At 30.7% G+C, this 24,640-nt stretch overlaps 4 protein-coding genes and 1 long non-coding RNA gene across 8 annotated transcripts; 2 read left to right on the top strand and 3 right to left on the bottom strand.

Annotated features, from left to right (window-relative positions):
* On the bottom strand, positions 429–2,827 carry LOC109335390 (transcription factor ABORTED MICROSPORES-like). Its single transcript, XM_019571527.1, has 6 exons — positions 2,662–2,827; positions 1,987–2,092; positions 1,708–1,893; positions 1,151–1,229; positions 969–1,037; positions 429–680 (listed from the first exon to the last, which is right to left on the bottom strand). Exons 2-6 carry the CDS (start codon positions 2,085–2,087, stop codon positions 429–431), a joined length of 687 nt encoding a protein of 228 aa, XP_019427072.1. The 5' UTR covers positions 2,088–2,092; positions 2,662–2,827.
* On the top strand, positions 8,733–12,589 carry LOC109336197. Of its 4 annotated transcripts, none has more exons than XM_019572646.1 (5): positions 8,733–8,908; positions 9,473–9,649; positions 10,143–10,286; positions 11,015–11,220; positions 11,538–12,589. In XM_019572646.1, the coding sequence occupies exons 2-5, from the start codon at positions 9,526–9,528 to the stop codon at positions 12,339–12,341; spliced, it is 1,278 nt and encodes a 425-aa protein (XP_019428191.1). In that variant the 5' UTR covers positions 8,733–8,908; positions 9,473–9,525; the 3' UTR covers positions 12,342–12,589. The 4 variants fall into 4 exon arrangements, with proteins under 4 accessions (XP_019428191.1, XP_019428190.1, XP_019428188.1 ...); XM_019572645.1 differs by lacking the exon at positions 8,733–8,908 and adding an exon at positions 8,926–8,981 and having other exon boundaries at positions 9,473–9,643; XM_019572643.1 differs by lacking the exon at positions 8,733–8,908 and adding an exon at positions 8,926–8,981.
* LOC109336200 lies at positions 13,122–14,081 on the top strand. The gene is made up of 2 exons (XR_002106312.1): positions 13,122–13,721; positions 13,804–14,081. It is a non-coding gene; the product is annotated as an uncharacterized LOC109336200 (long non-coding RNA).
* Positions 15,052–16,541, bottom strand: LOC109336199 (SKP1-like protein 1A). Its single transcript, XM_019572649.1, has 2 exons — positions 16,171–16,541; positions 15,052–15,399 (listed from the first exon to the last, which is right to left on the bottom strand). The coding sequence occupies exons 1-2, from the start codon at positions 16,468–16,470 to the stop codon at positions 15,226–15,228; spliced, it is 474 nt and encodes a 157-aa protein (XP_019428194.1). The 5' UTR covers positions 16,471–16,541; the 3' UTR covers positions 15,052–15,225.
* Positions 20,438–23,751, bottom strand: LOC109336198 (glycerate dehydrogenase-like). Its single transcript, XM_019572648.1, has 13 exons — positions 23,542–23,751; positions 23,354–23,437; positions 23,091–23,231; positions 22,514–22,635; positions 22,268–22,349; positions 21,683–21,755; positions 21,498–21,589; positions 21,329–21,403; positions 21,125–21,232; positions 20,964–21,041; positions 20,786–20,830; positions 20,583–20,697; positions 20,438–20,501 (listed from the first exon to the last, which is right to left on the bottom strand). Exons 1-13 carry the CDS (start codon positions 23,662–23,664, stop codon positions 20,479–20,481), a joined length of 1,161 nt encoding a protein of 386 aa, XP_019428193.1. The 5' UTR covers positions 23,665–23,751; the 3' UTR covers positions 20,438–20,478.

The following is a 24,640-nucleotide window of genomic DNA, read 5'->3' as shown; positions in this document are numbered from 1 at the left end:
CTCCTCCTCATCCTCATCCTATCCTCATTCTCATTCTCTTTCTCATCCTTTCCTCTTCCTATTCCTCATCCTCCTCCTCATCCTCCTCTTCATCCTATCCTCATGCTCATCCTCATCATCATTCTAACCTCAATCTCATCCTTATCCTCATCCTCATCGTCAACCTCATCCTCTTCCTCATCCTCATCCTCATCCTCCTCCTCATCCTATCCTTATCCTCATCCACATTCTCATCCTCATCCTATCCTCATCCTCATCCTCTTCCTCATCCTCATCCTCATCCTCCTCCTCATCCTATCCTTATCCTCATCCACATTCTCATCCTCATCCTATCCTCATCCTCGTCCTAAACGACATCCTATCCCCATCCTCATTATCGTCCTAGTCCTATCCTCATCCTAATCCTCGTCCTCATCCTATTCTTATCCTCATTCTNGGAGACTTGAAGTGTCTGGTGATGCTTCTGTTGTTGTTGTGAGAGGAAAAGAGTGATTATTGTTCCTGTGATTGTTATTGCCTTCATTTTCATCGCTTACAAGTTGATGATTTGATTGCATGTTGTTGTTTATTGAGTTTACGTTAATGTTGAAGCTCATTGAATGGTTGTTCACTGCTTCTTGTTCCACCAATACAATGCACTGTGTTGTAATGAAATCTATTACTTGAACATCTTCAGGCACCTGTTACAAAATAGTATATATATATAATGAGAGGAAAGTTTAATATGTCTATATATAGATGCTGCCACTATATGTATCTTGAAATATCTGTCAGATTATATATATATGCTTATGCACAAAGAGATATGATTTTTTGTAGTGTTGGGATAGCATTAATTAGTTTATGTATGTGGGTTTATATGTATCAATCTTTTTTATAAAAGAAGAATAAAAAAATGAAAATTTGTGTTACTTTATAATGTGTTTTTCTCTTTTAGATTGTTAGTAAAATAACATAACAGTACATACTTGTTTAGTCACAAACAGCTCAACTAGTCCACCTGGCACAGGAATCAGAACCTTGGTCCCAATTGTTTGCTGCAAAATTAAAACTCAGTTATAATGGATTACTTGAGAAAAGGTGAAATTTATTTTGCATCCCAAAGTTAAAGTGAAAGGAAATGTGATTTAACATGAATTTATTAACTTACTTCCAAAATGTTTGAATCCAAGCTTTTGGAATAATTCACCCAATTGGGTTGGTTTGTCAATAGGGCCTGTGCATGAATCCTGCTAATTCATGGGCTAACTTAGTGAGACTAGTACTAAATATTTCAATTGAAAATATAGTCAACAAAAGAATGAGTCTTATGTGATATTGCACTGTTCATCAAACCGGTTAGGGTACTGGTAAAGTAGTTTAATTGGTGGTTTACTAATTAAATCGCGTACCGACGAAATTAAATATACATATATAAACAGTAATATAGAAAAATCAATAAGAGACCAATATTTTTTATTTTCATTAAAAAAGTATTTTTAAATAAAAACTGGCTGGTACCACCAGTACGGTTCAATTGAAAACCGCCGGTCGTATGACCGGTTTTAATTGGTTTTGGCCGGTTTTAACTGGTTTTGACCGGTATAATTATATGAGTGGTATAATTATTGCATCATACTAAGATTGGAACTGATTCACCAATTTACCAGTTCACCAATTTACCGGTTCAAAACGGTTTTAATAACGTTAATGAGTATAGATACATACCCAGAATCCAAGGGTATGGAAATTGGAAGTTGAGAAAGAAGATCACAAGTTTTCATTCTAGGGTGTGGAAACATGGTATCCCTGCATGAAGAAGCCACTGAAGAGAAAGGGAAAATGTGTTGTTCCTCATCATTTTGATTATTGTTTTCAGTCCCAGCACAACAGCATCCCAACCACTCAACATATCTAAATTTATCAAACATCAAAATTGGACAATGAACATGATAATATATAGAGACAAAAACAGTAGAATGCTTAGTTACACATTATTAATTTAACCTTTGGTCTTCACTCAATTTCCAATACACACAATAGTCCCATCCATTAAGACCCACAATGGGTCTTACTCTCTCAGTTAAGTTTTGCATGATGATGTTCATATCACCTGCAATAATTCATAAAATCACAATAGTTCATAAGACACAATAGTTGAGACGAGTGATCTTTGTCCCCCCGACATAAACCAGATACTAAATAATGTTTGTCAGATATCAAATTTGATGCTTATATAATGAGTCCAAGATCTTTTAAGAAATTTGACAAAATTTCACCCATTAAGTAAGTCGTATATATATTATAATATTGAATTAAATTTTGTTTCGAAAATTGATGACCATATCATAAAAGGGAAATGAAGAGAAGAAAATGGAGATAGAGGGAATCTTTATATGTAAAAAAATTACAAAAAAACAAAATAGGTATAGTATATCAGATATGTATTATTCCTTGCACATGAAACACCCACATGCATCCATGCCAATACTCAATAAACAGAAAGAAAGAGATGAATGAGATATATAGAAGTTGCTGAAAATAGTAGAATTTCCTCGTATAAGGATTGAAGAACAAACATAAGATAAATAAACAGAAGAAACAAAAGCTAAGATACATACAAACTTAGTTGATAGCAACAGTTAACTGCACTATCATCATCTCATCAGCAAAACAAAGCTCCTTATATATCAACAATGTGAATCTAGAATGAACATAGATACACCATGCATGTTCCTTCTTTATTTCTTACAATAATATCTTTATATATATTATTAAGATAAAGTATCTGTTAGAATGGTAGGTGAAATGCAGAGGGTGAATGAGAGAGAGGTTTATGAAGAGAGAAAGGTGCATTGAAAGATATAAGATTAGTTGGTAATGATGGAAGGAGCATATTGCATGACCAAAGATGGCGTACAAAACCTTAACTACCTGTTGCTAAAGTTTTTCATTCATTTTGGGATACTATATTCTCTCTCACACACTTCAACTACTCCACTAATCTTCTCTATGTTAACTATAAAAGGAAAATACACGTTATAACTACACACATAAATTTTAAAGGTTAGAAATTAAAAGATGGGTGTGTGTGCATTTGATTATGGATGATGTAAGTGTAACTATCATATTTGCTCTTCAATTGAATCATTCACTTGTCTTACAAAGTGAAGAGGAAAATCGATATACATTGAAAACATCCACTTCAATGATATTTATATTATAATTTAATTTTAGAAAGATAATGAAAATATAAAGTATAAGAGACTATTTTATGAAGAGAAAAAATATATGTATTAATAAGTTTTATACATTATTATTATTATTATATTATTCATCATTTATGTTTTATATATTATCATTCACTTTTCAAAAAAGTAATACAAATGAATGGTTGATGATATATTAATTGTGTATAAATTTTTATACTAATAATGTATTTTTGAATAAATGTGTGAGATATATGGATATTTTATAGGGGAGTCTAAATGTGTTGAAAATTACTCATGTATAACATTGCACTTTTATCCATGTACTTTTTTTTCTAATGAGTAAAAAATTTAATAATCAAGAACAATTTTTGTTAGATAATTGCCTTAAATTTTCCCTCTATATATTAAAAATACATATTAAACACGTGAAAAGAGTGTAAACGTGTGGAATGTTATATATAGTTTGAAGTTGTACAACCACATTTTATATCATATAACAAATTAACAACTGAGTCAGCTAAAGGCTATACACCAAACTTTTCATGATTAACTCATATAATTTGTATTATTTGATTATTATTATGGTAAGTCTCAATTATTTTTTCACTTAATCACATTTTAATTTATTTTGTCTTGATGGATATGAGCATCAATCATCTGCTTTGAAGTCACTAGAATTAAATTAGTAATAAGCAATTTGTGTAGTTTGTTTCAGTTTTTATTTGGAAATCGATTAACAACAAGGGGGAGTAGTATAAAAAAAGACAATATAAAGTTTGCTTTCCAAGACTCTACAGAGGCTTGTAGTTCTATGTGAAGGGCTTTTTGTGGCCCATAATGAAAACGAGGAAATTTTGACTCTTAACTTCAAAATCATATCAAATTTTCATCTTAAAATAAATTAACAAAATAAATATTTATAAACTAAGCACAGACCCATAAAAAAGTGATATATTCTCTTACTAACTCTTCTGTCCAGCAGAAAATGACATATGATATTTTATTTATTAATAGTTGATTTGCAAGTTACATGTATCACTTTCTTGTGAGTACGATGATATAACATTACTCCAAAAAATAAAGAAGCCCGTGATGTTGAACTTGTTTTCCAACAACTTCCAATTCCACGAGTAATCTTTATTAACCATTTTTCTTTTAGGAAACAGTCCAAAACCAACACCGTTCCTATATATTAGTTTTGATAATGAAATTTGTCTGCACAAAAAATAATATGTGGTTAGAGCCTGAGAAGGACATCTAAGGACATAGCTTCTACCTGCTTTTCCGGCAAAGGTGCCAAAAGTCATTGAAGGTTTCAATCAGAGCATGACCAACGTCGTCCAAGAAAAACAATTGTTTCTTGCATGTCTCACTTTTGTATCATTTTATATAATATTACTTCTAATTGGTTAAAAAAAATTATTTAAGTTAAAATCGTAATTATTAAATATTTTTCTGATCAATCTTATCTTCTGACACACATGTTGACATAAAGAAGCAAGACAACATATATGGCACAAGAGAAACAATTGTTCCCTGCATTCACACCTCATCCAAATGTAAGATTTGTCCCCTTAAAATATATTAAAAATAGAAATGTCATCTAGAATAATTTGATATTGAGAAAATTAATGATTGGGATTTTTTATTATTTTATAATTAAATAAACTAAAAGTTTATAAATTTATTCATCATCTCGTCACATTTTAGTATTAGGGAGTCTAATAATATAAAAGATCTAAATAATATACTATATACAATTTTTGAAGTATGAATATGGTTTATTCTAACACCAATAAGGTCATTTATGTAAATAGGGTCGTTATTATAAGATCTAAATAATATATATTATTCATCATTTATTTGTATTAATTTTTTAAGGGTCATTGATAATTAAATATAAATGATAAATATGATACTTTTACAATGTACAAAACTCATTGTAAGTACATATTTTTGTTCTTCATGCAAATGGGAGTTACGTGTTTACATTTAAAAATATATAGATAGATATTTTTTACACCTAAAATGGAATCGATTTTTTACAGGCAATATATTATTTATATTCCTTTTCAATTGACAAAACGAATTCTTTAGATGAATCGTTTTTTAAAATAGGTAATAAATAAAGATTTAATATATATGTCCTTATGTGTAAGTGATTTTATTCTTGTAGCATATCATATTATCATGTCTAACATTTTGTAGGTATGATAAGATAGAAAAATTTAGGTTCATGCTTCAACTTTGTGAAGCTTGAAAATCAAAGTTAGAATAAAATTAATGACTTCAAACTATTTTAGATGACAAAATAAAAATAAGTGGACATTGTCTATCAAATAATTTAACTGTATAATATTTTTACAATATATTATGAGCAAAAGAGGTTTCATATAATTTGTAAGATACATTTTCTTCAGACTCAATTATTTTTACTTATTATAGAATTGTGTGCAATATATTTGTATGGGATCTTTTTAATGAGTATTTAATAGTCTCGTGATTTTCTCACTCTACGTCAGACCCTTATTCCAATCATATATATAAAGAAAAATGATATGTTTTACTGCTAATCATTTTACTCACAAAAAAATAACATATAACATAAGATAATACTTTATTTATTAATGATTAGTTTGCAAGTAATTACAAGTGACATATGTCATTTTATTATAAGTAGGATGATTGGTATAAACATATAATATGAGGATATAGCATTGCTCATATATAAACTATAGGATACAACGAATAAATTCTTGGACGAATTTATAAATATGGTAATAATTATTGACAACCGAAGAAGTTTGAAAAGAATAAAAACAGTAGCATATTTGTCACTCCACTTCAGACCCTTATTTCAATCATATATATACACTATATGATACAACCAATAAATTATTTGACCAATTTATCCATATAGTAAAAATATTGACAACTCTTTTTAAAAGAATAAAAGCAGTAACATATTTGTCATACGAAGATAAAAATATATATAAAAAATATTTTGGACTCCATTAATTATGAACCATGTGTCTAGTATCCTCGTGGACTAATCCTTACCTTTAAACAAATAATAATATAAATGAATTAAATAATATAATAACTTTGTAAAAAAAATCATAGTAAGGTGCATTAATATTAAACTTGCTTCTGTCAAGAAGTTAGCGCAGCTGCATATTGGTCCGGTGCGAGACTCGGCAAATGGTGTGTAAAAATGAACAAAAAGTAACATATACTAACACTTATATTCTTTTTATGTGTAATAATATTATATTTCTACCCTTAAAATATAAAGGAAAAAATCATTTGTCTCTCTATTATTTAAGAGGAATGTGGATGTTTGGTAGCTTCAGCAATGAGTCACATTCACACACGTACGAGACCGCCATTTTTTACTTCCTTACGCAACTTTCTAGAAACTATACTGTTCCTACAGCTTATATTATTTTTTTGTGATACACTTTTGAATGGTGTCTCTCTTTTTCATTTATAAAGTGTTGTTAATGAAATTGGTCGGGTGACATAAGGATTTAATGCCCAATTTATTAATTAATTCTATACTACTGAAATTATATATACATGTATATTATATTGTATTAATATTGAAAAATAAAGAAATTGATAAATATTTCTATTTATACAATTTGTTAAGATAGAATGTAGGACTTTATGGTAGTCAATATTTAAAGTATAAACAAAATATTAATTATATGTTTAATCATCCATAATACTTTTTATGGTAAAAATAAGTCTCTTCCATAAAAAATTGAAATTTTAAATGAAACTTATCACTATGATCAACAAGGTTTAAATGAAAATTGACTAATATAATCAATTTTAGATAGTTTTTAATTATATGACTGCATAACCAGTATAATCGTTGAATCATATTAGGACGAAGATTGGTTTTCTAGTTTAACTCACTAATCATGTTTTCACATCTATGCATTGGTATCTTATACCTTTGAAATTATAAAATATATCACAATATAATATATATTAAAAAATTGATATATTCTTGAACAATATAATACTCTATCATAAATTATGTTTATTAACAAAAATATAGATCTCTGGGTCTTTCTTTAGCATTTCCCTTATTGTTTTTCTTGGTCTCCCCAATTATTTAAGAATTGGACTATCTTGCATTTGATCTACCGTCCTTACATCTATTTTGATCGGTAAGTCATGATCATCTTTTACACAATAGAAGTTGCTCAAACTTTCTCCTTAATGTGCTTATTTATAATTATTTTCATTCACCTAGTTCAACGTTCTCATATTTATTACATGGAGTTTATTTCCTTATTGATATTTTATTGCAAAATATTTAGTCTCATATAATATCACATGTTTTATAGTCGTCCAACAAAATTTCCTCTCGAAAAAAGTTAAATGGCCCATGGAGGTCTCAAGCATGTGACATTCATGTTATTAGCATGACATTTCAATCAATTGACCTAAATTTAAAAATGAAGAAAATAAAAATCTAACTCTAATCTTAATGTGTGGGGTCCAATATATTAATGAGATAATATCATAGTCATTTAATTTTTTAGTACTACCAAGAGTATCCTTTACCTTTTTTTTGGGTACGAGACAACCCCTCATGACAAGCAAGTGTCACTCTCAGTAATAAAAATTTTGACCTTTTGATCATGTGGGATCTAATAGTACCTTACACCTTGTTGGTATAAGGATGACAATATGAGTTTGGCCCGACGGGTCAACCCGGTTGGATTGACATTTTTAGCAGGTCGGATTGGAAATTTTTGTCCAAAAACTCATATTTAACACGGTTTAGAAGTTCATTTTTAGACGGACCATGGAGGGTCGGGCTGACCCGATAGACTAGCATTAAAAAACGGAGATCAAGAACATGTTTTAGACTTAGTTTAGAGTTCAAAATCAAAACTTAGATACAGAGTCACATATACATAATGTAGATGATGATGATGAAGATTTGAAAGACGTTGATGGTGGTAATAACAGAAAAGTAGAGACATCTTCTTCCAATAAAGCATCTAATGTTTAAAACTTAGGAGTTAGAAGATTTATTGTACACTAGGAGTCTAAAAGTTTAAAACTATGTTGGTTTGTTATTTAGAACTTACAAGTTTTAAACTAAGACGATATATTGTTGTGAGATTGTAGACTTTGTTTTATGATTTTTTGTTTTAAAATACATTTATAAAGCGTGATGATTATTTATTTTTTAAATTATGATTGAGTTGATTATAAATGTGTGTTTTGAAAAAATAGGACAATCCACCGGCCTATTAACATTTTAAGCCCTTTCAACAAAAATGATCGAACCATGTTAGCCCATATTTTAGCGGATCAAAGACGAATTAGCCCATGTTGCTATCGTAGTCGGTAGTCATTTGATTTGGTAATAATATTAAAAAAATGAAGAAAAGTAAATAATTTAATTAGAAATAATATAATACTATTTTGAGATTTTGTTGGTCAAAGTCTTAGAGTCTCCATAAGTTGTAAAATCTAGAATGTCTAAAGCCACACCCACCCACATGGTCAAAAAACAAACACTTCCTTCTCTTTCACGTCTCTTTCGTTGATGGCTTGTTGAGCAGAAACAAAGAAAAAAAGAGCACATTTTCGTCAAAATACTGTTACTTTATTTCGAATTTGTGTGGCACCACTTATTTCTTCAACCAATTGCATCAAAAAACTACTCTCTCTATCTCTATTCCTAGGTAACTGTTTCTTTTGCATTTGTTGCTCTTCCTTCTTTCTCTTCTCTCTGTTTTATGGCTACCTCTTTCTGCTGTACGTCTTTCTACTTCGAAATCTTTAATTATTTTGTTTTTTCAGGTTTACGTGATCTATTTGTTTTTATTCAAATATGCATCTTTTTTTATATGATAACTTTTAACATATATGACTTCATGGAGTGAAGTGATGCGATCATTCAGATGGTTCAGTTTTTGTTTCTTAGTAAAATTCTGATTCTCCCTTGGAATTTTTATTTTCCTAGGTTCTTTCGTTTTTTGGTTTCGATTTTTGCTATAGCTGATTTTATTTTTATTTTCCATATAAATTGATTTGATCCTTTTATTTTATTATATATTTTTGGGAGGAGGGGGAGGGGTTGGTGGAAAACAGTGTTTTAATTTGTGGTCGTTCATGTGTTTACGCTGCAATTGCGGCCGCGATATTGCGGTTTCGGAGTACAATTTAAAACAGTGGTGGAAAGAATTATCATATCATATGTGTATTTGTTGTGTACTTTTAAGTTATTTATTTGTTCAATGCAACAGTTAAAATTGGGTTGGTTCATCCCAAAGGTGAGGCAGGTGACACTTGGAAAGAGATGGCTCAGAATGAAAGAGTTGTCCCAAATTGTGTATATGCTTCTAATCCATATCATGAATGCACAGAATTTTGCTTGCAAAAGATGAAGGAAACCAAGTCTACTAAAACTAAAAAGGGTGCAGGTTAGGGTCAATATTCCTGCTTTCTCTGTGTATGTACATGTATATAACTCTGTTCTGTGAATGATAACATCATTTCTGCATTGTTAGTTGCCAATCCTGCAAAAAATAATTTCTCTTTAAGGATTTTAGTTAGAAATATGTGTCCCTTTTAACTGTTGTATAAAGGCATGGTACCCTTTTTGATATGTTTTAAACCAGATTTAAAATCACTTATTTAGTGCTATCAATTTTAACTACTGTAAATAGCTGTTCTTTTGTGACTGTTTTCATTTTTACTTTATTCTTTTTTGTGATTTTGGAATGCTCAAACTGTTCTGAATTTTTTATATACTTTGAGCTCTGCTTGAAATTGCTGATGATTTATGTGTATTTCGTAACTGGTCTTACATAAGAATACTCTAATCATTCAAATTCAGCCAATATATCTGGAGTGTGTAGTTGACAATCTTTGAACACATGTACAATCTGTCTTTTTTCGTGTTTTTGTTCAAAGATTATCGGAGAAGTGTTACAGATGGTGATCTTGGCAAAAAGGTGAATGGAGAAAAAAAAACACACACAGGTTGCCCTAAAGCATCTAATCCTTACCATGTGTGTAATGAACATTGCAACAAAAGAATGTCAGGAGCTGATTCAGGTTTACCCCTTTTTAGTCTTATATTTAAGGATACTAGTGTTTAAAGTTCAGTATTATTGCTGATCATTTTTATATAAACATTTAACCAGTTATACTTGTGTCTTCTTGTAGTGAGTTTCTTTGACGGCTATGACTCTTACAGTAGCAACATTTCTCTTAGTTTATTTGATCGAATATATTTTTACCAAAAAAATCTTCCACGCTATAAAAAGACCAAGCGGATTTTAAGAAATTAGAATTATCTCAAAGGAGACCTAAATAATATTTCTGCTTTTATTTTTAGTGCAGTACAATATGTCACCGCCTCTTCCATTTACTATATGCCATGTAGACTAACCTCTTTCATTATATGAAACTAGCATGGGACTTATCTTTATTTTTCCAAGAAATAGATTGTTTAATGATTGAAAATAAACTCTGGTATCATTTGATATTTTGATTAATTGTCTTTAATAGAACATTTTATCTGTCAATCTCATAGGTCCATGCTATCTGTGTAATTGGTTTGCTAAGTTCACACAGATATATTTAAATGTCCACGAGTTAAGAGATGATGGTGCCATAAAGCATAAACTCCGTTTGGTTAATAAAGTTGGTAGCATGACTTGTCTGATTCTTTGTTTGATTAGTTACAAAAATGTTACTTTGTCGTGATAAACAGATCATTGATATACTGAGAGAATTTTCACACACTATGAATATGTTTCTGACTACAACTCAAATTGCAGGTCCATTGTCGCTTGGCAGGAGAAAGAAGCAAGGTTCTAAGCCAGAACTCCCTATTCTTGACAGTGTTCCAGCCTCAAAAATTGGGGCTATTTATCTCTCTGCTGCATCATCGCCATTATCAAAGTATTCTGAAGAGAAAAAAGTGGAGCCAAAGCAAAGTGAGATAATACCAGTTTCTGGAGATATACGTATTCAAGATATCAAGGTAGTGGTTTCTCTTTACTCTCATGCTCTTAATACAATTCAGTTTAAAATTTTGAGCTAATGCAAGCAAATCAGTGTCAAGCAGCTTATGTAGCACTGGGCTTCCAAATGGTTGTCGCACTAGTCCCAATATGGATCATATCGGATACCTTGTTACTTTTGTAGATATCTTTTATCTATGTATCTTTTAATTATTTTATGAATTTTCTGTATCAACATATCTCAATTGTGTTATTTCTGTATCTAGTGTTATCTGTGCTTCCAAGTTAAGCAATAAACATATATTTGACTTGTCTCTTGTACATGTTTTTTGGACAGCTTGTTAATCGCAAAGTCCAACCAAACAAGGATGATGCGGAGTATGTTGCTGCCAACCCAATAGGAACAAAGCATGAAGGGGACAAAAATTCTTCAACTAAAGTTGTTCCAATTCCCAATGTTTATGGCACAGGAGGTTTCATTACATCAGCTGTTGGGTCCATGGACTTCAATTCATCCGACATCTCCAATGATAATGACGAAAGTGATGGAGAGGAGACTGGGTCGATGGTTTCCGAGACTCGTGTTCCTGTTGGAAGTTATCATGTGAAAGAAAGTTTTGTTCCCATACTGATGTCCATCTTTAACAAGCACGGAGATATAGGAGCAAGCTGCCACTTGGAATCCGTTGTAATGCGGTCCTATTACATAGAATGTGTGTGCTTTGTGGTCCAAGAGTTACAATCAACCTCAATAGTGCACCTAACAAAGTCCAATGTCAAAGAATTGTTGGCAATTCTTAAGGATGTAGAATCTGCTCAACTTAATGTAGCATGGTTGCGTAGCATACTCGACCGAATTGCTGAGAACATTGATTTCATCAATCAACACCAGGCTGCAGAGGTCGCAAAGGCTAACTATGATCAAGAAACTGAACAACTGAGGAAAGTGCTGGATTCAGAACTGGAAAGTTTAGCTCAGAAAGAACAAGAGGTAACTGATACTAAAACAAGAATTGAAGAAATTAAGGAACGTTTGGATCAGCTTGCGCTGAAGACTTCTGATCTGGACAAGAATATGTTGTCTATCAAGTCCAAGGTTGATAATTTGGATAGCAAATCCATACTGAATGAACTATTGTAATGCAGCTGCTTAGCAAATTTGTCTCTGAAGTGCACATTTAATACTGTGGTAATGCTTAACAGGTATAGTATGCTACTGAATAAAATACAAATAAGCTATTGTTTCAAGATAGGTAGTGTTATGAATGCATGTACCCTATATACATGTACCCTCACAATTGTACTTGAGGTATTCATACTTAATTATTTCATTTATGTATCTAATTATCCCAACAATATTGAGTTTATGGTATTGTTGACTTTCGATCATCACAGAATTCAGTATCTCTGTATACAAACATTTTGTTTTATCACCCGGCCCTCCCAGGTGTTGTGTTATGACCTGAGTTTTCTAAGGTAGTGTTTAATGATGAATATTATGTTTGATAGAAACTTTTTCCCTTAATTTATAGACATTGGTTAACATCATAAGTACTATTTATTTCTAATGATAGAACAATATGGAATAGTTATACCAACAAAATCTCACTGAGTTGAATCTCTGTAGTATAAATTTTGCTCGGAATTATATTCACATCGTGATCTTCTTATCTCGAAACAACCAGTTGACAAAAATACTGGTTATTGTTATTGATTGATGATAAAATAATAATTGGGGATGTAAAAATAAATGGCACCAATAATACATGGCATTAAATTCAAAATGCTATCTATTGTCCTTTTATGTCACTCTTTCTAGTTTCTAGTACTTTCACAAAAGTCAAGGTGATTACTTTCACATAAAATGCACTAGAATCAATCCGAGGAGGTTGCTATAACATGAAATAGTAGTTTTTCAATCAATTACCAAATCCAGTTTTGTAGTTTTAAATAGTAATTGGATTGTTATCTGAAGCTTCTAATTGTTTTTTATGATTAAGGGTTGGAAAAGCTTAACAAAAAAAGCTTTTTTTAGGGTATTCCAAAAAATATTATTGAGTAATCACTTAATTAAGCTATTTTCACAAATGCACCCTAAGTTCTCTCATATTATTTGTCCATTTAAAGTATATGTGCTAAGTAAGCAGATAAGAATCATAAGATAACCTATCTTACTGAAAATGTTGAGTTCAATTTTAAACTTCGCATACAGGTCCTTAGGTTACAGAAATTCTGTTTAGTTATTTTAGGATTTTTGTGATAAAAAAATTTATCGTATATTTTTGGTATTAAGCCATTAAGTTTATCAGTCCATATTTACCTACTGTTTTGTACATCTATCAGAAGTTGCACAAAGTAGTGGTGGAAGTAGTAGTAATTAAGCCATCGCGGATCAGTCATACCCAAACTTGAAGAAAATTCGGATAGTGATTCCGACCAGCCTTCTGAGAAGGAAATGGAGGTTGACTACACAAAACTCACCGGGAGACAGAAAAAGTGGATGGAGTTGAGAGCCAAGATGGTAAGTTTATCACAACTTTTTCTTGTTCAGTACTTAATTTATTTGAAGTTAACTTAGGATCCTTGTTTGGTTTCCTTGGCAGCAACAAGCAAAAAAAACAAAGGATTGGATATGACAAAGGCATATATGCTTGACACGTAAGAGGCAGCAGAAGTGAAATACAAGAAATGGGAGAAGGATCCTGCTCCTTTCGGCTGGGATGGTATGTTTTACAATTATCCAAGAAATGTTTTTACACAACCAATATGTTACCTTTCTGGATGGCATGGTTATGTTCTTGCATGTTTATATATGCTGTTGTACAATATACTTGTACTAATGTACCCTTTTCTTTATGCATAAACTTCAAACATATTTTCATTTAGCAGGAGAAGACGATTTCATGAAGAGAAGGATATTGACTCAATCAATGACCACAATGAGCATTTCAGCAAGAAGATTGAGCGTGCCTTCGGTAAATACACACTGGAGATTAAAAATAATCTCGAGCGACGAACTGCTTTGCCTGACTGATGTATCTGCTTATGTAGTGATGCTTGTTATTACTATCAGGTTGTTCTGTACTGGTAGATTTAAATGGTGTATTGCATTTTCTAACTTGTTTTTTTATATCATGTAATACTATAATCAATATTTTGCAATGCACATATGTAACATTCTGGAGCCACGTTGAACTTCCAAACACTAAATGCTTGCTTCGTACATAATGGTACTTATGCTTCTAATCATTCTGACCCTGCTAATATTGAGGGAGCTAAAGTGAGAGTAAAGTTGTAACTTCTGCTAGTGCTTCTAATCCTTGTTTGAAAACAGTATATGGTGATACCTTCCTAATAAAATATAATCACTAGAAAATGCGTTTGACACTTTCCATTGTTCTCATAAGAAAGGGGCCTTTTTATTACAGCAGCAACCACTAAATCATTATCTCATTAGGTAGGGTTAACTAGATAGATGAAACGACGCTAATACTATAACTACTTTGATCCACCAAAATTATAATCTCCGTTATTGGGGACAAACCCGGGTCACTGACACGTGGGAGTACTTACCACTATACTACAACTACTTTGATTCACATAATGTAGTCTGTCTATTCTCTATGGGACATCTTCGGGTTATAATTGATACTCATCAAGAAAATCTCAATAGCAGTAGTTGTAGGTTGTTTTCCCCTAACTGATATTCAGTACTAGTAAGTTGTAACTCTGCACTTAGCTTAGGCTCATTTCAACATCTTTAATGACTTAAGTGGTGCTCAATCTGAATCACATTTTTCTGAACTTACTTAGTAATGAAATGCATGTAATCATATGGCACTCAAGGTTTGCAAATAGCAGCAGTAATATCAATATCAAAAGGAGTTTATCCTTGAGAGGATTTTATTAGTAAATAACCAGAAACTTCCAAAGCTTAACTTTGCATAAAGTCTTGATGGTCATTAACATGAAGCTTACCATCATTATTTAAAAAGAAGCACAAAAAAAGGAACACAAGTTGTTTTTCAGTTGAAAAAGTAAGAGGAGATTCTCTTGTTTTCCTCCTCCTCTTCAGGTGTCAAATCATTCTCAATATTGAAAGTCTGACGTATCTGCTCTGGATTCTTTCCCCTTATCTTACCAGCCACTGTCTTGCATGCCAAGTCAAGGAGTTTCTCATGGCCCAGATTTGATGCTGCCTGAAATATCACATATATATTACAAATAATGTGAATGAAAATATAAGTAATGTAACATGTTTGTATGTGTGTGAGATTAACCCCAAAATACCTTATTGATACATGATCTTCTTGGATATTATCTACGTGAAACTTTAAGGATTAGTTTAGGAGTTGAATTTTGGAAGGGAAAAAAGAGAAAAGAAATATTTGGAAGTCATGAAATACACTTGTGACATGACTCCCAAGCCCTTCATTTTTTCTTCATTCTCCTCCGAAATTCAACTCTCAAACTGACCCTAAAGGGTATGAGTTATGGAATATGTTGTGATTTATTATGGTATGGTCCACTTGAATCATAAGAAATAATATAATCTTTTCTTTACGTTCACATATTAGATTTGATTCAAACAATTTTAAAAATAGGTTCAACTTCTTTAGTATTTACTTATTAGTGTAATGATCCAAAATATTGTATAACTCTCAAAATAATATTTTTTTTTGTTTTGAGTTAGCACTCTTACATTCTTTTAATACAATTTGTTTATCACAAAAAAAACAATGAATTATAAACAAATCTAATTGTGGTCCCAAATTTGTGTCGTTTTACAACAAAATAAAAAATCATTACAATCAAAATTCAGAACCATTAACACATGACATCTCGAAAAAATTTACACTAAATTTCATCCAATTCACCATGATTCCCTATTAAACTATACATAAAGAGATAACAAAAGTAAATATATTTATTAACTATACTAATAATTGAAGAAAATGAACAGAACTAACCGTGAGTATGTCATACAATGCATTCATATCAACCTTCATAAAATTTGCATCCCAAGCAGCAAGTCTTTTTTTATTGGCCTTACTAGGAGCAGCACCATACTTATCATGCATCTTCACATATTGAATAATCTTGGACAGAATTTCAGTGGAGATTTTCAGAGAAATGGTGATAGTGTTGATGAACTTTCCATCAATGAAGCTCTTGATTTTCTTGCATTGAATTATAAACATTTCGTCCACTTCAATGGCATCACCTTCAAGGCTCTTCAAAATGATCTTCTTGGTTGATGATGAAGCCATGGTTAATTCTTTTTGGTCTAGCTAACCTCAATTCCACGTAGAAATAATATGACTTACTAGTATTATTTATATGCAAATGATACCTTAGTCAATAAACATATAAAATTTGAGATAAAAATGTATTTACTAAATGTATATGAGTTTTATACACTGTTAGTATATCATTCACGATTCAATTCATGTTAATCATTATTTACTTTTCAAAATAATACAAATAATCAATATGATTCACATTCATAGAAAATGTATGTATAGATCTTTACACATATATTATACTTATAAATTTTTATTAATATAATTACTATTTTACAAATAAATTTTCAAATCATTTATATAATTCACATTCATACAAAATAAAATATTTGTTAAAAGGACAATATTAATAAATATTAAGATAATAGCCATATACTTCATTATAATATACAAAATTTTATATTAAGTCAAAGATTCATCTGATAAGCGGCGACTGCATTAAACTCTCGCCACACCTAACATGAATAAATAATATTTATTTTTCAACAACTTACAAAAATTAGTCATTAAGTAATGATTTTTTTTCTTTTGATTTTTATGTACTTCTATCTCGTATTGGAGAAAATCTTAACCTGGTGAAACAAAATATAAAACCCTTAGATCCAAAATCATGAATTATTTGATATATAGATAAATTGATATTTTCACAAATATATTTCACCATGATTACATATACTAAAGTATATACAAAGGTAACAAAAGTAAATGTATATACAAATAAGGTAAAAAAGTAAATGCAATTATTAATAATATTTCTATAACAAAAAAGGAATGATGAAGAAAGGATCCTCAAAACCCATAGCAAGAATGAAACTAACCATGACTAGGTTTCATAAACTATTTTTCTTAGTCCTTTTAGGAGGCCTTATCAACATATGCATATTCACATACTTAATGACCTTATACAGGGTTTTACTTTAGATGTTTAGTGAATATTATTCATCATTTTTCTGACTATCAAATGCTTGATTTTATGAAATTTATTGTTTAGAGTCATCTTCTCTTCTGTGGTTGATGAAACCATAGCTAGTTCTCAATATGGTACCTAACTGTCATTTTTAGTAGTTTTTATTGTATTTTTACCATGTTTTTGGGACTGAGGTGGTAATAAAAAATACCAAAGTTATATGATTATAAGTAAAAATTTTGAATGATTATAAATGAAAATATTGTTAAATAATTTGCTTAACCAATGATATTTCTTTTCTTGCATAAAGAATTAATCTCTTTCAAAGTGTTTAATTGTCTCTCTCAACAAATGTTGATTTTAGAAGTCAAATTTTTGACATTTGGTCTAGTACGATAATAAAGATTCAATATGACTTTATATCACTAGATCAAAACATTTTTTATTGATAAAAGTCTTTTTTTTTTGTATTTTGGAAAGTAGTATAACACTTATCTTTATATTTATTAATATTTTCATTTAAAAATATATCATTTAGGTAACTGCTTTTATTAATGTGTAGATCTGTTTTCAATTCTTTTTTTAATCATTAATCTTATTTTATAAATTAAACTAATAAAGTACCATAAAACTGATGGATCACACCATTTCGGCATTTCCCCTGATACATTGAATTTAGATAGCCAAAATTAAATATATAAAAAATATTTCCAAAATATTGAATTTATATATACTAGTGTGTACAGGCACTTCGTGCAAGTGTCTGTCGGTGGATATTGCATGATATTACATATTCAATTTTTATATTTCATTTTTTAGAATTAGAATGGATTTGTTGTGTTCGATGTATTTTATATTATATTTTTGTGTGTTTATGATAATGTTTAATTTAAGGTGAGATATGTGGTTAATTAATGTGTTTGTGGTGGTTGCTTATGATTATATATTTTTTTGTAAAAATTAAATAATGTTAAGGGCAAAACAGGAAATAAAAATTACACTATAAAAACAGTTATTTCAAGTTTTGGATACACAATATCATTTGTTTATACATAACTCTTAATATCAACTAGTGCAGAATCTCATTAAAAGTATGTTTTTCTTCATCAAGTAACATGAATATCTTTGCAAATAGATATTATACTTATAAATTTTTATTAATATAATTACTATTATATAAATAAATTTTCAAGTAATCTATACAATTGACATTCATACAAAATAATATATGTTAAAAGGACAATATTAATATATAGATGAAAGTCATATACTTTATTATAATATACAAAATTTTATATCACGACAAAGATTCGACCGATAAACGACGACTGCATTAAACTCTCTCGTCACACCTGACATAAATAAATAATGTTTATTTTGCAACAATTTACAAAATTTAGTCATTAAGTAATAATTTTTTCTTTTGATTTTTATGTATTTCTATCTCTAATACTGAAGATCTTAACTCACTATTAGGGACTAAAAATAAAACCATTAAATCCAAAATCATTAATTATTTGATATCTTGATAAATTGATGATTATATACTAAACTATATAAATAAGGTAACAAAAGTAAATGTAATTATTAACAATATTTCTCTAACAAAAAAAGGAATGATGAAGGAAGGATCCTCAAAACCCATAGCAAGAATGAAACTTATAAGTAAAGTATTAATAACAAATTTGAATTATTATAAATGAAAATATTGATAAATATAATTTGCTTAACAAATATTATCTTTCTCTTATGGATAAAGAATTCATCACTTTTTGATGTATGATTGTCTCTGCAACAAATATCATTTTTAAGAGTCAGACCTTTGATATTTGATATAGTGTGATACATGATAATCAAATATAGTATTACACAATTAGACCAACACTTTGTTGATTGATATGAAGTCTCTTTTTATTTTTTAAAGTAGTATATGCATTTAACCTTATATTTACTTGTGTGTCGAGGACACTTCAGGCATGCCGACCTACATTTTTTATTTTTTGTAACTAAATATTCAATTTTTATATATATTATTTTGTTTTTATTATAATGTATTTTTTTTGTTTTTGGTATTTTTATATTATAAGTTTTTATTGGATATACTTTAAATTGTATTTTTTTTTTGTTTTGACTAGAATGCCATGAGATGAATAGTTTCAACTTGCAATTAATATTTTGGTGGTGATTACCTATTTTATATGATCTTTTTTTGTAAAAATTAAAAAAAAATGTTAAAGACAAAATAGGAATATAAAAATTACATATGGTGACCATTACACCATATTTTAGGTTTATATATAGCATAGACATAAATTAATATCTTCATTTACAAATATATCATTTAGGTATCTGTTTTTATTAATGTTTAGATCACATTTCAATTATTTTTTAATTATTAATTTTATAAAATAAAGTACCATAAGAGTGATGTATCACACTACCATTTCTCCCTGGGATACATTGAAGTTAGCTAGCCTAGAAAGAATTAACTATGCATGTCTAAATTCATTGACCATGAGAAGAAGCATGTTCAATTTAGTGTCATTGTTGTTGATGAGGCCCCCAAAGATCGATAAGAAAGGTTTCAATGGTTGAGATGTAGAGTTTATGAAGCTTGATGGAAACACTATATTTTTTTTTGGTATTATCACCAAGGATATCTGCTCACCTTTTTTTTTTGGGTAAGGAACTTATCCTTTTGGGGTTATGACTGCTTCTCTCAATAAGTGTCTATCTCAATATTGTACTTAAAACGGTGGGCTAATGCACCAACCAGGGAGATGGTTTGACATGTCTGCTCAATATAATAATAAGGATTGGATAATAGGAAGCAAGTATGTGAGTTTTATAGGGATGGATTCTCAGGTATAAGTTCATTTAACATTTCAAGCATTTGATACTAATATTAAGGTGACAGTATTTATTCTCATACACTTTACATACACAAGGGCATAGATTCTCCTTGGCTATTTCATATTTCCATGTAACCAGAGTCAAACTCAACACACAAAACACAAAAACATTGTGATTTTTGCAATTGCATGCCCTTATAGGTACGTGTATGCAGCCTATACCTGTGAAACTGGCAAGCCTGCATTTTTGGAAGAAAATATGTGTATTATCAAGAGGGTTTAAATCAAATCAAAACAAAATGGTATTATATATTAATTACCAAGGTCTTTTGCATTAACAATGCTTGGGCTTGCAGCTGGAGGTGGAACATTCTCATTAAGGAATGGTTCTACCCTATTGGCATCAAACCAAACTGGATACCCTTTAATCTTTCCCTGCATTTTATGATGAGCTTCATCAATAAACTTAGAGTTATAGTGATCATAGAAATAAATGCAAGATAAATAAAGCACAGGCATATACCAGCACATTTAGAGCTGCTAATGTGGCCATTCCCTCACGGGTCCACTGCAAAGACAGATAAATTAATTCATTGTTTTTAGAGCTGCTAATGTTGCGCCCCGGTTTTCGGTTACCCGACACCATACAAGATTAATTTGATGGTGAAAATATTTTAGCATAATGTACAGGTTAGAATTACCTTGGAGGCAGATGCAATGTGAGGTACCACAACAGCATTCTTCAACTCTGCAAGCCCAGGTTTCATGTTGGGCTCATCCTAATAAAAAATAAATCATGTAGAGACTTAAAAAAGATAGCTTAACACATTCAAGTATTCATACACATGGAAGGTTCAACTACCTCAAACACATCGAGTCCTGCTCGAAACATTGGATTCTGCCGTAAATGCTCCACAAGTGCAACTTCATCAACAACAGGCCCTCTACTGCAGTTTATAAGAATTGCTTCCTGAAATAGGGATATCATTACTAACAGTGTTTGCATCTCTTTATGCTATAAATAAATTAGATTTTCAATCAGAGGTATGTTCTTCAAATTTTATACCTTTTTCATCTTGGAGAGTCTTTCCTTGTTGACTAGATGATAAGTGGTTTTATCCAAGATAGGATGAAGACTAATCTACAAAAGCACCCATTGTAAACCATATTATTCGGAACAATAACATATAGTATGCCAGAGATGGTGCATTAAATTCCCAGCATGGAGTTCTTACTAGATCTGCTTCCTGGAGAACCTCATCCATGGATGCTGCCCTTTTCCAAGTCACTGGTTGTTCACCATTTGCTTTCAAAAAGTCGGCATAAGCTGTAATAGGAAAAAAGTTCAGAATCATAAGTTCAGAATAATATCATTTATAAATAAGGGTGGGTGATGGGGTAGGATTCCATAGGAACATGCCTGTAACAAATTTTTCTAGCCGAGTAGCCTGGTAGAGATCGAAGTAAATTAGGTTCATCTTGAACCCTTCAACCTGATACAACGGAAAATAGGTTCTTTTCATCACTAGTGCAAAAATATAATGCATAATTTCTTATTATCATTGAGCATCCAAGTCAACTTAAAGTCATTAGTATCAACAATCTAAGAATGCAGTTGTAAGATTACAAGTTGCAGTTTTGGCAAGGGAGTCCTAGTATGAATATGCTGGTCATATGAATAATCAATTATCAGCAGCTAAAGATCTTAAAGTTGTTGATTTTCGAGCAATATATTACATTACACCAGAAGGATTGAAGTTAAGAGCTCGGGGCTCTTTGAAAACTCTGATATGCAAGAAAGAATGAAGATTTTAGTTTTACTTGTTTTAAAACTGAGTATTGAGATGAATTTTGCCAAGGATACCCTTTTATGCTATTCAGCAGTCAACAACAGCCAAGTGAATTGTGAGTGACAAATATAGCATACAACAAATGCAACTCATCAAGTGAACCTGGACTAGGAAGAACATCCAGTGTGAGATTTATTGAAAATTTGACATATTACCATCATTCTTGCATAAGCTGATCCAATACGGCCAGCTCCAATAACGCCAACTGTTTGTCCTTTCAGCAGGTTTCCAACAAATCTGCCAGAGAAACAAAATCGAAGCCGTCATTCCAACCACCAAAAGAAGTATATCACTTGCATTACAATTTAGTGTATGAAGATTAGAAAAGAACTAAAATTCATAGTATTAAGCATTATTATTAATAGAACGAAAGACGAGTGGAATATTAGTAGTTCTCATACAGATGAGGTAGCCATCCATCATATAACCCGGCCCTCATGAACTCATCTGCCTCAACTATCCTTCTTGCAGCTGCTAAAGACAGTGAAGCTGCCAACTCTGCTGTTGTCTCAGTCAGCACTCCCTACCAAATAATGAATGAACTCGTATTAGAATATAGAACCATTATTTCCTACTCAAAGCTATAACATTTTTCTCATAAAATATACTCAACATACCGGAACCGGATTCGGATACTCTAAACTCTAAAGAAAGATCGTCTCCGAAGTGAGAAAGTAAAGTTATATCCAACCTTAAATCACTTAGTGGATTAAAATCACAATACACTTATCAAATCAAGGTTAGATACACCCTACTTTCTCCCTTCAGAGACATATCACTTTATAGAATCCAAATGCAACAAAACCCACATCAGCATCACACACACTAACACATGCATAAATGCAATTTTTTTTATACCAACTATGATAAATAAAATAAAAACCTTTGAATCATAAATGCCAAGTTTACAAAAAGAAAAGATCAAATGGATTTAAGATGGAAAATGTAATTATGGAAGAGGAGAAAGAGGTAGCTTACAGGAGTATTTCCAACAGCAACACCATACTTGTTTGCAGCATTAACATCCACATTATTGTAGCCAACAGCCATGTTACTGAAAGCTTTCCCTCCTGCTCTACTCAAAGCAGAGAACAACTCTTCTCCCCATTCTTCAGTCAACTATAACAGAAACTAACTCCATCACACATCAACTAACTCCAAAATCAAGGAAAAACTACACTACAAAACAAAAATGATAAAATAACAATAAACATGTTCCTCCATTGAATTGATATCATTACCTGCCCTATAACTCCATCACACTTATCACCAATCAAACCAATGATATCTTCAACTGACAGAATAGTTTTCTTCTCTGTACATATCTGATTAGTACACATGAAACAAAAGTACATTAAAAATCTCTCTATTACTGAAGAAAACACATGCATAGAAGAAACAAGCTGAATATATAGAGAAAGGTGATTACTTCAACACGACAATCTTGGTGGACTAGAAGATTGATCCAACGAGTTCCAGGCATTGGTTTTGTGCTAATAACTCTGTATTTCCCATTTGGGTTCCATACCTCAATGGACACTGGCTTGGCCATGAAGACAACAACACTGTGATGTGGATAACTAGTTTCACTTCAAACTTGTAACAAGGTACACTGAAATATAGGTTGGTCTTTTATATGATATAAGAATTATATATAATCTGGTGTGAAATGCTATAGCATACTAATTTATTCTTGACCAATAAAATTCTGAGTTGTCATAAAATTACATGATAGTATTGATGAGTGGACAGTGGTGTAATAGTTGAAGTTACGTATATGATTTTAGCCCAGTTCAGATAATGGAAGTGTATTTGGGCCTCACGTTGGGAACTGGGAGGATAACATCCATCTTATCCACTTGCAGCTGTTGCTTCTAGAATAAAAAATTGATGAATAAAAAGATGTAAGATCTATGGAAAAGTTACATTTCTAGTATAGTTTGATTGTCTTACTACCACTCTGGTATAACTTTTTAAAATATTACGGAACTAGTATACTTTTTATCAAAATCGTGTATAGGGTACATGATTCTTGGGAAATAGTTTCTGTCCCACCAGAATCATGTATGGGGTCCACGAGATTTATTTTCTCTCTCCAAATCTCGTGCACCCCATGCCAGAGTCCCCTTCCAATTTTTTTTTCTTTTTTTTTTCTTTGTCTTGGACCGGTGTTTCCGGTCCAGGGTTTTTAAGAATTTTGTTCTGGTTTTTTAGTTGTATGAGTTATATCAAAATTATAGATTATTATTTGTATTATATTTTTTATTTTGTATGATGTAAACTAAGATTATTCATTCAGTTACAAGTATCACTTTGAAACCTAAAATGGTGAAGTTTTTTTGGAATTTTAGATGAGTTTTTTGTTGCATTAGTATAAATCAAAAACCCTAATTTATACAAAACTCATGCAAGAAAAAACTCATCTAAAATTCCAAAAAAACTTCACCATTTTAGGTTTCAAAGTGATACTTGTAACTGAATGAATAATCTTAGTTTACATCATACAAAATAAAAAATATAATACAAAT

This window comes from Lupinus angustifolius, chromosome LG20, assembly GCF_001865875.1.
Source record: "Lupinus angustifolius cultivar Tanjil chromosome LG20, LupAngTanjil_v1.0, whole genome shotgun sequence".
Taxonomy (NCBI): Eukaryota; Viridiplantae; Streptophyta; class Magnoliopsida; order Fabales; family Fabaceae; genus Lupinus; species Lupinus angustifolius.
The sequence above is the reverse complement of the archived record's forward strand: the minus strand, read 5'-3'. Positions and strand labels throughout refer to the sequence as shown.